Source organism: Oncorhynchus kisutch, linkage group LG11, assembly GCF_002021735.2.
Source record: "Oncorhynchus kisutch isolate 150728-3 linkage group LG11, Okis_V2, whole genome shotgun sequence".
NCBI classification, from domain to species: Eukaryota; Metazoa; Chordata; class Actinopteri; order Salmoniformes; family Salmonidae; genus Oncorhynchus; species Oncorhynchus kisutch.
In genome coordinates this window covers 8,712,398-8,726,147 of record NC_034184.2, presented here as the reverse complement: position 1 = coordinate 8,726,147, position 13,750 = coordinate 8,712,398, and the positions used below count along the sequence as shown (strand labels likewise).

Sequence of the window (13,750 nt, the reverse complement as noted above, 5' to 3'; positions counted from 1 at the left end):
TTATTTCTCAACATGGTAAACCTACGTCTGTCATGCTCTAATTTAGATTTTAGGGCTATTTTTAGAGCATAATCTCGTTCTTTCATCAATTTCCAGATTTCTCCATTTAGCCAAGGAAGAGTGCTCTTTTGGCCACGTTTGGATTTGATTTTCTTTAGGAAGCCATTTATTGTAGTCTGGATTGTGGATAGAAAAACCTGACTATCAGCTTCCACGTCTGTATAGGACAAGAGATCATTCCAGTTTATTCCTTAATTGCTTTTTCAAAATTATTTAATTCACTCTTAGGTATTCTGAGTTGATCCGGCTTTCGAACAGTAGAGAGGTTAAACCTGCTCTTAGACAGCTTTCTGGCTATACGTGTCAGATTATGATCAGACAGCCCAGTAACCATATTGAATGATTTAGTCACTCTCTCTGGTTTATTACTGAACACCAAATCAATCTGTGTTTTAGAGCAACAAGTCACCCTGGTTGGCCCTTTAACTAGCTGTGTAAGGTCAAAGGTATTAGTGATCCGTTTGAGGGTTTTCCTACAACACTTGTCTTCATAATTAATGTTAAAATCTCCCATTAAGATGACCTCTTTCCCAAAATCACATTCCCATCACATTAAACTGATCAAAAAACACACTTTTGGTGGAAGGTGGCCTATACATTCCAATGAGGGTAAAAGACATTTGGGGAGACAGTGTAACGTTCAGGCCGATACATTCTAGTTCATTATCACATGACCACTCAATTTGTTTACATCGGATATGTTCTTTAATGTAAATCATCACACCCCCTCCTCTTCCCTCAATCCTGTCTCTCCTGAAAACATTGTAGCCAGGCACAATCAAAGCAGCACATGGAGAGTGTTTATGAAGCCATGTCTCTGAGAGGCAGAGAAAGTCAAGGTTGGAGTCTGTGAGTAGATGTTGAATTTGATCACTTTTTGGAATGACACTACGAATGTTCAAGTGCCCCCCTAGTAGTCCCTTGGGCTTAGCTCGTGGGTCCCAGATGACTCGAGAGTGATTGACACATTGAAAAAAGTTACATTTTCTGTGTTTTCTGACGGCTGGGTTTAGGCCATTTTGTTTCGTTTTGATTAGGGGCAGTTCGGTAGCGCAATTAACAATCCCTCCCGCCTGCACTTGATGCGGGGAACTAATTAAAATAGCTTGCGTACCAGAAGCAGAGTCAGGGATCGCATATAGCGACTCTGGTATGTTTGAAGAGTCAAAATCTATCCTGGAACCGGGTGAGTCGAGAGAAACCATAGGACCATAGCACTCACCCACCTCCACTGCGGCGACGACCAGTGGACGAGGCCATCCACCGCTCTCCACTCCGGTGCGTATCACTGGCTCGGTGATATTGGGCCCAGGATTGAGTTGTACATCCCCGGAGAGCAGGAGGGTAGCGAACATGTAGTTTAACAGTTTCCGATAAATGTTGGACTTGTGTTTGTTACGCCTAAGCAGTTCAGTAGAATAAGGAGCGAGGTAGACTTGGCCATTATTCAGAACATACCCGCGCCTTTCCGCTTTCGTCGCCTCCAGTTCTTCTTTGGGGCGGCATATTCTCCAGGCTGTGTCCAGGGTCCTTTTCCGTCCAATATCTCCTCCCACGTCCAGAAGTCCTGTGATCGCTGCTCCTCACGATAAACATGGGGAGTTGGCTCAGGTTTGAACCCTGACTCTGCCGCACTCTCCCTGAGCCCCCCCCCCCCCCAAGACTCTCCGGCTTCCTTCTGCGCCGCCGTGCTTGTCTCTTCGACTCCATTCTCCTGTAGCCCTCTTCGCACTGCTCCAGCGAATCCCAGGTGGGCTCCGGCACTCTCTCTGGGTCGACCGCCCACCTGTCTATTTCCTCCCAAGTCGTATATTCCACCCTTGGTTGCTCCTGCTGCCGCTGCCTGTCACCACGCTGCTTGGTCCTGGTGTGGTGGGTGATTCTGTTACGGTTTTCCTCCGTCGAAAGAGAGTCGGACCAAAATGCAGCGTGGTTAATACGATACATGTTTAATGACGAATAAACACGACAATACAAAAACAACAAACGGAACGTGAAAACCTATACAGCCTATCTGGTGACAACTAACACAAAGACAGGAACAATCACTCACGAAACACTCAAAGAATATAGCTGCCTAAATATGGTTCCCAATCAGAGACAATGAGAATCACCTGCCTCTGATTGAGAACCGCCTCAGGCAACCATAGACTTTGCTAGAACAACCCACTAAGCCACAATCCCAAAACCTACGAAAAAAAACCATACATAAACACAACACAAAATAAACCCATGTCACACCCTGGCCTGAACAAATAAATATAGAAAACACAAAATACTAAGACCAGGGCGGGACACTAACAGGTCTTCCGGTGGACTACCAGAGTAAGAACATCTCCAAACCAGACCAGACTAACCTCTCCTCTCTCTCCTCTCTCTCTCCCCTATCCCCCCCTCTCAGGTATCGTCTAACAGCTCTTCCAATGGACTACCAGAGTAAGAACATCTCCAAACTAGATCAGACTAACCTCTCCTTTCTCTCCTCTCTCTACACCCTCTCCCTCCCCTATCCCCCCCCTCTCAGGTATCGTCTAACAGGTCTTCCAGTGGACTACCAGAGTAAGAACATCTCCAAACCCGACGTTACCAACATTCTCCTGGAGGACCTGATCATCTGGACCAACTATGAGATAGAGGTGGCAGCCTACAACAGGGCGGGGCTAGGAACCTTCAGCCACAAGGTCACTGAGTGGACGCTGCAGGGAGGTGAGTGATCCTGAATCCTCGCTGCTCATTTTCCCTTATGCTTGTCAGTCAGATGTTAGCTGGAATAGACTCTGCTCATTTTCCCTGATGCTTGTCAGTGCAGATGTGAGCTGTAAAAGTCTCTGCTCATTGCACATTCTGCTTGTCAGTCAGATAAATACTTAGATGACATTGGAAGGAAATTGAATGGAAAGGATTTTACCTGTGGAGAAATTACCTTTAAATACCTATTTCATGAGTTGACACATAAATTAACTTGTCAAGCATCATGCCCATTTGGAGAATATAAGAATGATGTTCAACAAGGATATTTTATTGATGCAGTTTATGTAGAAGGCAGCGCAGTCAGAACTGGAGCAAAAACCTTGAGTTAGCATCCGTGCCAAATGGTATTGAAATATTGCTGAATAGATGTAATCCTTGCTGAATAGAGGTATGCATTCCAATTGAATCATTTGTAAGGTCTGAATAGTACATGACACTACCTTGGCTGTAGATTTCAAGTTTGAGCCCGCAGCTGGAAACTGAGAGCAGTAAAGCCACAATGTTGTAATAAGTCCTGAGCCTCAAGATAGGAGAAGAAAAAGAAGAGAGTGAAGATGTGAATATGGTGTCCCCTGCCCTGCAGAATCAATACCTAGCCAAGGCTGTCCAATCGGAAATGTGTTTCGTTTGGTTGTATCCTGTTCTCTCTGTCCATCCCTCTCACCTCTTTCTATCTCTCTCTCTTTATCTCTCTCTCTCTATCTCTCTCTTTATCTCTCTCTCTATCTCTCTCTCTTTATCTCTCTCTGATTCTCTCTCTGATTCTCTCTTTACCTCTTGTCTTCCGCAGTGCCGACTATAGCCCCCAGTAAAGTTCAGGTGGAGGCCGTCAATTCCACGACCATCCGTATCACCTGGGCCGCCCCTAACCCTCAGTTTATCAACGGGATCAACCAGGGATACAAGGTGAGGTACATCATAGACACCAGTCATTTTGTCGCTAAGGGCAGTACTCTCTAATGAGTGATAGACACCAGTCACCCTGTCACTAAGGGCAGTACTCTCTAATGGGTGATAGACACCAGTCACCCTGTCACTAAGGGCAGTGCTCTCTAATGGGTGATAGACACCAGTCACCCTGTCACTAAGGGCAGTGCTCTCTAATGGGTGATAGACACCAGTCACCCTGTCACTAAGGGCAGTGCTCTCTAATGGGTGATAGACACCAGTCACCCTGTCACTAAGGGCAGTACTCTCTAATGGGTGATAGACACCAGTCACCCTGTCACTAAGGGCAGTGCTCTCTAATGGGTGATAGACACCAGTCACCCTGTCACTAAGGGCAGTACTCTCTAATGGGTGATATACACCAGTCACCCTGTCACTAAGGGCAGTACTCTCTAATGGGTGATAGACACCAGTCACCCTGTCACTAAGGGCAGTACTCTGTAATGGGTGATAGACACCAGTCACCCTGTCACTAAGGGCAGTACTCTCTAATGGGTGATAGACACCAGTCACCCTGTCACTAAGGGCAGTACTCTCTAATGGGTGATAGACACCAGTCACCCTGTCACTAAGGGCAGTACTCTCTAATGGGTGATAGACACTATTCACCCTGTCACTGAGGGCCGTCTCAGAGACACTAGGCAGCCTGTCATTAGGGGCAGTACAATCGATTGACTGGATGATAGGGTGGTAGCGCCTCATACTGTGTCACAAGGGGAAACAGATATGCCACTACCAAACATTGTGAAAGATGGCTTCCGATTTGTCATTTGTTTCATTGACCTTCATTTTTGGAGCATTTGACCAGCTATCTATCTTGTGGCTAACTAGATCTGGAAGTCGTTTGTTCAATCTCTCCAGCTCACACTGTCAAGGAAGATGGTTTAAGAATGTCAGCTGTCATTTAAATATGTACTTTATAGGCTTAGAATGAGATGTATGGAGAAAGACTGCTTAGAATCAGCTGTACTAGTACTTGATTATATAGTCTGTGTGATGTGATGACACTGTATTTCTCTCAGAAGAGTTCATGAGAATGACTCTGGCCCCACTTATCAGGACATCTTAGCAGTCACTGTTAAACTCTCTCTGACTGCAGGGCTGTCCCGAGAGAGAGGGTACTGGGAGTGTAAGTGAGTGAGAGTGAGAGAGTGAGAGAGTGAGTGAGTGAGTGAGTGAGTGAGTGAGTGAGTGAGTGAGTGAGTGAGTGAGTGAGGGTGAGAGAGAGAGAGAGAGATCCATATATTCCACATTCAGCTTACACACCCACCTCACCGCGTGCCAACTCCACACTCTCTTTCCCAGAGACAAACTCTACTCACAGCCTGGGAACCAATATAGAAATAGACCCAACAGATTTGCCAATGGTAGTAATCATCTAAACACCTAATTGGCCACTCTCTCATTCTGATGTGTATGCAGTCCCTATACATTAGACCTGCTATACACCACAATTTAAAGCTCTCTGTTTCATCCTCTCTCTCTGTGGACTCATTCCAGCCCTGCCTTCCAGTGCTTACTCACTGGCAGAACACGTTGACACTAGCGCTAACTATTCATGTGGCAGGTATGATGCCAAATGACACCCCAGAGCAGGTCACCAGCACGTGCAAGGGGGAAGAGTTGGTTTAAACAAAACATTTGAAAATGATTAACAGTTCTATTTCTGGGGGAAATTGTGGAGCTCTTTGGTTCCCATCCAAAATGCCAGAAAACCAGTCAGTCCTATTAGATGTTCTACCATTTAGTTTTTATTTCTAGTTTGATCTCACGCTCTTCCTTCTCTGTTCCCATTAACCATTCTGCTAGCTGTTGGCATGGGAGCCAGGTCAGGAAGAGGAGGTCACCATGGTTACAGTGAGACCTAACTTCCAGGACAGTGTGCATGTGGGTTACGTGACGGGGCTGAAGAAGTTCACAGAGTACTACAGCTCTGTGCTGTGTTTCACTACGCCTGGAGACGGCCCCCGCAGCCCCGCTAATGGCCTGAGGACACATGAAGACAGTGAGTTCAACACACACACACACACACACACTCACTGTTTAGTGGACATGGCCAATCATACTGAAACATGCCCACTGAGTCAAATGTATTATTAATGCACAGTATCAGCCTAGTTCTACAGTCCTAATGAATACGTAGGCTACAATTAGGGTTTTGCCCAAATTCACATTTAATTGGGACACATTTTCTCAAGAGATAAAGGTTTGGCCATACTGTACTAGGCTTTTACTTGTAATTACACAATCTTCCAAGTAAAAGCCTAATTCTGCCTATTTTAGTAGCTGTAATGACTGTTCAATGGGCAATTTTTTTAAAGCCTAATATATTAAAATGCATCTATATAATGTAATTATGTATGCTATTGACACCCGTGGGATCCATTGTGTTATAATTCTCATCATGATAATTGGGTGGCAGGGTAGCCTAGTGGTTAGAGCGTTGGACTAGTAACCGAAAGGTTGCAAGATTGAATCCCCGAGCTGACAAGGTAAAAATGGTTCTGCCCCTGAACAAGGCAGTTAACCCACTGTTCCTAGGCTGTCATTGAAAGTAAGAATTTGTTCTTAAATAACCACTGTGCCCTCCTCATTAGCTCCTGGGGCGGTGGGTGACCTGAGCTTCACAGAGATCCTCGACACGTCTCTCAAAGTGAGCTGGAGAGAACCTGAAGAGAAGAACGGAGTCCTCACAGGTACATCACGCAAAAGACATTGGACCTGAACAAATAATATTGGATTGATTGATGAATTTGATTGATTCTCTGTTCCAGGGTACCGTATCTCATGGGAGGAGTTTAATCGCACCAACACACGGGTGACCCACTACCTTCCCAACGTGACCCTGGAGTACCGCGTCACGGGGCTGACTGCCCTCACCACCTACACCATCGAGGTGGCCGGCATGACCTCCAAGGGCCAGGGAAAACTGTCCTCCTCCACAATCTCTTCTGGAGTACCTCCAGGTCAGTACAGACACATGACTCAGTCCCTGGTGTGTAGCTCCAGATCAATACCGGGTCATGGCTCAGTCCCTGGTGTGTAGCTCCAGGTCAGTACCGGGTCATGGCTCAGTCCCTGGTGTGTAGCTCCAGGTCAGTACCGGGTCATGGCTCAGTCCCTGGTGTGTAGCTCTAGGTCAGTACCGGGTCATGGCTCAGTCCCTGGTGTGTAGCTCCAGGTCAGTACAGACACATGGCTCAGTCCCTGGTGTGTAGCTCCAGGTCAGTACCGACACATGGCTCAGTCCCTGGTGTGTAGCTCCAGGTCAGTACCGGGTCATGGCTCAGTCCCTGGTGTGTAGCTCCAGGTCAGTACCGGGTCATGGCTCAGTCCCTGGTGTGTAGCTCCAGGTCAGTACCGGGTCATGGCTCAGTCCCTGGTGTGTAGCTCCAGGTCAGTACCGGGTCATGGCTCAGTCCCTGGTGTGTAGCTCCAGGTCAGTACCGGGTCATGGCTCAGTCCCTGGTGTGTAGCTCCAGGTCAGTACCAACACATGGCTCAGTCCCTGGTGTGTAGCTCCAGGTCAGTACAGACACATGGCTCGGTCCCTGGTGTGTAGCAGCTGGTCATTACCGACACATGGCTTGGTTCCTGGTGTGTAGCTCCAGGTCAGTACCGACACATGGTTCAGTCCCAGGTGTGTAGCTCCAGGTCAGTACAGACACATGGCTCAGTCCCTGGTTTGTAGCTCCAGGTCAGTACCGTGTCATGGCTCAGTCCCTGGTGTGTAGCTCCAGGTCAGTACCGGGTCATGGCTCAGTCCCTGGTGTGTAGCTCCAGGTCAGTACCGACACATGGCTCAGTCCCTGGTGTGTAGCTCCAGGTCAGTACCGGATCATGGCTCAGTCCCTGGTGTGTAGCTCCAGGTCAGTACCGGGTCATGGCTCAGTCCCTGGTGTGTAGCTCCAGGTCAGTACCGACACATGGCTCAGTCCCTGGTGTGTAGCTCCAGGTCAGTACCGACACATGGCTCAGTCCCTGGTGTGTAGCTCCAGGTCAGTACCGACACATGTCTCAGTCCCTGGTGTGTAACTCCAGGTCAGTACAGACACATGGCTCAGTCCCTGGTGTGTAGCTCCAGGTCAGTACCGACACATGGCTCAGTCCCTGGTGTGTAGCTCCAGGTCAGTACCGACACATGGCTCAGTCCCTGGTGTGTAGCTCCAGGTCAGTACCGGATCATGGCTCAGTCCCTGGTGTGTAGCTCCAGGTCAGTACAGACACATGGCTCAGTCCCTGGTGTGTAGCTCCAGGTCAGTACCGGGTCATGGCTCAGTCCCTGGTGTGTAGCTCCAGGTCAGTACCGACACATGGCTCAGTCCCTGGTGTGTAGCTCCAGGTCAGTACCGACACATGTCTCAGTCCCTGGTGTGTAACTGCAGGTCAGTACAGACACATGGCTCAGTCCCTGGTGTGTAGCTCCAGGTCAGTACCGACACATGGCTCAGTCCCTGGTGTGTAGCTCCAGGTCAGTACCGACACATGGCTCAGTCCCTGGTGTGTAGCTCCAGGTCAGTACCGGGTCATGGCTCAGTCCCTGGTGTGTAGCTCCAGGTCAGTACCGACACATGGCTCAGTCCCTGGTGTGTAGCTCCAGGTCAATACCGGGTCATGGCTTAGTCCCTGGTGTGTAGCTCCAGATCAGTACCGGGTCATGGCTCAGTCCCTTCCAAGATCCCCAACTCTTCCCGCTGATCTAAAACGTTTTGTTTTATCTTATCTCAGAACTTCGAGTTGAGTGAAGTGAAACTTCCATGAGAGCGAGAGACTGCTACTCAACAGCATTGGCTCATCACCAGTGCAGTATCCATTTTAGACCACAAGGCTACACTGTCACAAAGTAATAGATTTCCCTGTAGTCGACTTTAACCCATAACTTAAAATTTAACCCACAACTTGAACCCATAACTTTAACCCATGAGTGTCCAAGCCCTGTCTAAATCGGGGGACAACATCAACAGATAACCCCCCAAAAAAATCTAAAGGAAGTTTATTCTGAAGTGAGAGATATAAGAATGCTCAGGAAACATTTATTATTGTTTTGTACATTTATTTAACCCCTTATTTTTGGCATTAAACAGTCTCCATACATACTGTACTTACATGTATTTTTTCAACTGGTACCGGGGGACCTTCATATGAGTCTTGTGAGGCCTGTGGGCATCCTAGAGCAAAACAACAGACATGTGCATGTTCGTGAGATTCACATATTAGTGTTCAGCCCAAACTGTTTGGACGCTACAGAAAGAAGTTGGCAGATCGGCTGTACCGAATTCAGACGAGTCCCAAGACGCTTGTAAGGGGCGCAGAGCAAAACGGAGAACACCATCATGTTCGTGGGAGTCTCATCTTTCCATAATAGTTTGTAGGTCAAACCGTTCGGAAGCTACAGATGATTTTGTAAGAAGACTGATTTTCGGGATATCTCTTGGCCTGACAAACACCACTCTACCTCTGTAACCTTTCACTGCTGATGAAGAAGAGCAATGTGAATTGAGATGCATCCAATGCAAAACAAACAGATGTCTCTAGTTTATACTTATTGGAGAAGTATTGGAGAAGTACCTTCAATCTTTAGCATTTTAATGTAGTAGAAGCATAGTCCTGAATCAGTAAAGATTTAAAAGATAAAACAATTCCATGTAGTGGAAAACCTCAAGTCAAAAACAACATTGCATTAGGCATAGAGACCACTGTATTAGGTTTTCTGTCGACTCATTACTTCAACTCTTTACTGTATGAAAGGCCCTGGTCCTTGATACCCTCTGTTCCGTCCTGTTCTCCTTGTATTATTCCCACCTTTCAAATGGTCAATAACGATGTGTTGTCTGTCTGTCTGTCTGTCTGTCTGTCTGTCTGTCTGTCTGTGTCTATCTATCTATCTATCTAGAGCTGCCTGGTCCTCCCACCAACATGGCCATCTCCAACATTGGCCCTCGATCCATCACTCTCCAGTTCAAACCCGGCTACGATGGAAAGACCTCCATCTCTCGCTGGCAGGTAGAGGCCCAGGTAAGGTCTTCTTCCCCAGATAAAGTCTCTGACCCCTCCCCTGATCTGTGACCCACATCGACTATGGTTGAGTCCCAAATGGCACCCTTTTCCCTATACACTGCACTACTTATAGTGTACCATTTGGGACGCACAATATATATCATGTTGTTGTTTTGTATAGGTCAGTGTGATAGGAGACAATGAGGACTGGGTGATTGTTCACCAGCTGCCCAACGAGCCTGATGCCCGATCCCTGGAGGTGCCAGGACTAAACCCATACACATTTTACAGGTAGTGTAACTAACCCCTACACCTTCTATTGGTACCATACTTAACCCATATACATCTTTACCCCTAACCTTTCTACAGGTAGTATATCTAACCTCTAACCCCTAACCCTTCTACAGGTAGTGTACCTAACCTCTACCCCTAACCCTTCTACAGGTAGTGTACCTAACCTCTAACCCTTCTACAGGTAGTGTAGCTAACCATTAACCTCTAACCCTTCTACAGGTAGTGTACCTAACCTCTAACCCTTCTACAGGTAGTGTAGCTAACCATTAACCTCTAACCCTTCTACAGGTAGTGTAGCTAACCATTAACCTCTAACCCTTCTACAGGTAGTGTACCTAACTTCTAACCTCTAACCCTTCTACAGGTAGTGTAGCTAACCATTAACCTCTAACAATTCTACAGGTAGTGTAGCTAACCTCTAACACCTTATTCAGATTCCTGGGACCCATTAATTCAAAACAATACAGCTTCATGATCTCTGTTAGTCTAGTTTAGATGTAATGAATAGAGCTGTGAGCCCTCTGGGCCCTATGGACCTCTCCTGTGATGACTTTGCTCTTGTTACTTCCCTCCCCCTTGGTAGGTTCCGTATGCGTCAGGTGAACATTGTGGGGACTAGTCCTCCCAGTCAGCCCTCCAGGAAGATCCAGACCTTGCAGGCCCGTCCAGATATGTTCCCCGCTAACGTCACCCTGCGCACGGCCAGCGAGACCAGTCTGTGGCTCCGATGGGTGGTACGTGACGTCTCAACAGACTTTCGACATGATATGATGCTCTGGTTTCATCATCAAGCGATGAGGACTGACTGTTTGATTTATACTGATTATTATCTCTCTCCTTTCTTTCTTTCATTTCTGTCCCCCTCTCCACCTCTCACTCTCTCCACCCCTCTTACCTCTCTCCCTCTCTCTCGCTCTACCTCTCTCTCTCTCTCCCTCACCCTCTCTCCCTCACCCTCTCTCTCCCTCCCTCTCTCCCTCACCCTCTTTCTCCCTCACCATCTCTCTCCCTCACCCTCTCCACCCCTCCCTTCCCCCCTCTCCCCCTCTGTCCCTCTCTCGCCCTCCCCACCTCTACCTCTTACCTCTCTCCCTCTCTCTCTCTCTACCTCTCTCTCTCTCCCTCACTCTCTCTCTCCCTCACCCTCTCTCCCCCTCCCTCCCACCCCTCTCTCACCCTCTCTCCCTCTCTCGCCCTCGCCCTCCCCACCTCTACCTCCATCTCTTACCCCCCCAGCCCCTACCAGAGTGGGAGTACAATGGGGACCCAGAGGTGGTGGGCTACCGGGTCCAGTACTCCCGCACAGGCTCCCAGGGTAGGGCGCTGACCCATGTGATCGCTGACCGGCTGGAGAGGGAGTTCACCATCGAGGACCTGGAGGAGTGGACCGAGTATGATGTCAGGGTTCAGGCTCTCAACGGCATCGGGGCCGGGCCCTGGAGCCAGCCTGTCAGAGGAAGGACCAGGGAGTCTGGTGAGATCACACTGCCTTTGTCCCAAATGGAACCTAATTCTCGATATAGTATAGTGCACTACTTTTGACCAGGGTCCATAGGGAATAGGGTGCAATTTGGGATGCAGACTCTGTATACGGTAGATGCTGTTATATACTGGTTAATATACTGTTCACATCTCAACAATTGGTGGAGTCTCACACACAGCACTGATGTTCAGTCTTTAATATGGGGACCTTTGACCTACACACTTCATTAATTTAGGACTTAAAAGGCACGGCCTATGGCTACAGAACCAGTATTCTGATCTACAGAACCAGAATTCTGATCTACAGAACCAGAATTCTGATCTACAGTACCAGCATTCAGATCTACAGAACCAGTATTTTGATCTTCAGAACCGGTATTTTGATCTTCAGAACCAGTATTCTGATCTTCAGAACCAGTATTCTGATCTTCAGAACCAGTATTCTGATCTACCATACCAGTATTCTGATCTATAATACCAGATTTTCAGTCACACACAACACTGTGTGCAGGTTATATTCACCCATATGTGGGTTTGGCCCAGACCTCCTGCATATTAGCTCTTTAGCTATCCATGTGTATGGCATTGGGGCCAAGGTAGTTTTACTCTTTCTTCTTCATGGAGCCATATGAAACAGACATCAACCCGTCTGTCTGCCTCTCTCTCTCTCTCCCACCACCCCCCGCTGGTGCAGTCACTGTGGCTACCAGACTTTAGAGAGTAGAGAGTATAGGAGGAAATTGGGAACACATGGGCTACAATGTGGAATTCCTGTGTTTTTTCCTTTTTTCCACTCACAACATCAACATATTCAGAATCAGAAGTTTTATAATCACATATAAACTCAGCAAAAAAAGAAAAGTTCCTTTTTCAGGACCCTGTCTTTCGTAAAAATCCAAATAACTTCACAGATCTCATTGTAAAGGGTTTATACACAGTTTCCCATGCTTGTTCAATGAATCATAAACAATTAATCAACATGCACGTGTGGAATGGTCGTTAAGACACTAGCAGCTTACAGACGTTAGGCAATTAAGGTCACAGTTATGAAAACTATAGGACACTAAAGAGGCCTTTCTACTGACTCTGAAAAACACCAAAAGAAAGATGCCCATGGCCCCTGCTCATCTGCGTGAATGGGCCTTAGGCATGCTGCAAGGAGGCATGAGGACTGCAGATGTGGCCAGGGCAATAAATTGCAATGTCCATACTGTGAGACGCCTAAGACAGTGCTGCAGGGAGACAGAACGGACAGCTGATCGTTCTCGCAGTAGCAGACCACGTGTAACAACACCTGCACAGGATCGGTATATCCGAACATCACACCTGCGGGACAGGTACAGGATGGCAACAACAACTACCTGAGTTACACCAGGAACCCACAATCCCTCCATCAGTGCTCAGACTGTCTGCAATAGGCTGAGAGAATCTGGACTGAGGGCTTGTAGGCCTGTTGTAAGACAGGTCCTCACCAGACATCACCGGAAACAATGTCGCCTATGTGCATAAACCCACTGTCGCCGGAAAAGACAGGACTGGCAAAAAGTGCTCTTCACTGACAAGTCACGGTTTTGTCTCACCGGGGTGATGGTCAGATTCACATTTATCGTCGAAGGAATGAGCGTTACACCGAGGCCTGTACTCTAGAGCGGGATCGATTTGGAGGTGGAGGGTCCGTCATGGTCTGGGGTGGCAGTGTGTCACAGCATTATCGGACTGAGCTTGTTGTCATTGTAGGCAAACTCAACGCTGTGCGTTACAGGGAAGACATCCTCCTTCCTCATGTGGTACCCTTCCTGCAGGCTCATCATGACATGACCCTCCGGCATGACAATGCCACCAGCCATAGTGCTCGTTCTGTGCGTGATTTCCTGCAAGACAGGAATGTCAGTGTTCTTCCATGGCCAGTGAAGAGCCCGGATCTCAATCTCATTGAGCACGTATGGGGACTGTTGGATCGGAGGGCTAGGGCCATTCCCCCCAGAAATATTTGGGAACTTGCAGGTGCCTTGGTGGAAGAGTGGGGTAACATCTCACAGCAAGAACTGACAAATCTGGTGCAGTCCATGAGAAGGAGCTGCAGTACTTAATGCAGCTGGTGGCCACACCCGATACTGACTGTCACTTTTGATTTTGACCTACCCTTTGTTCAGGGACACATTATTCAATTTCTGTTAGTCACATGTCTGTGGAACTTGTTCAGTTTATGTCTCAGTTC

General features: G+C 47.7%; 1 protein-coding gene across 5 annotated transcripts in view; it reads left to right on the top strand.

The window, feature by feature from the left end:
- The window catches only part of LOC109898960 (protein sidekick-2), a 651,349-nt gene that overhangs the window by 564,453 nt on the left and 73,146 nt on the right, over positions 1 to 13,750 (top strand). For all 5 annotated transcript variants that reach the window (XM_031835235.1, XM_031835233.1, XM_031835236.1 and 2 more), the window contains exons 17-25: positions 2,585 to 2,766; positions 3,602 to 3,717; positions 5,569 to 5,764; positions 6,357 to 6,455; positions 6,534 to 6,725; positions 9,653 to 9,774; positions 9,938 to 10,047; positions 10,634 to 10,784; positions 11,287 to 11,524. In XM_031835235.1, coding sequence (XP_031691095.1) covers positions 2,585 to 2,766; positions 3,602 to 3,717; positions 5,569 to 5,764; positions 6,357 to 6,455; positions 6,534 to 6,725; positions 9,653 to 9,774; positions 9,938 to 10,047; positions 10,634 to 10,784; positions 11,287 to 11,524 — 1,406 coding nt within the window. The remainder of the gene's footprint in view (positions 1 to 2,584; positions 2,767 to 3,601; positions 3,718 to 5,568; positions 5,765 to 6,356; positions 6,456 to 6,533; positions 6,726 to 9,652; positions 9,775 to 9,937; positions 10,048 to 10,633; positions 10,785 to 11,286; positions 11,525 to 13,750) is intronic.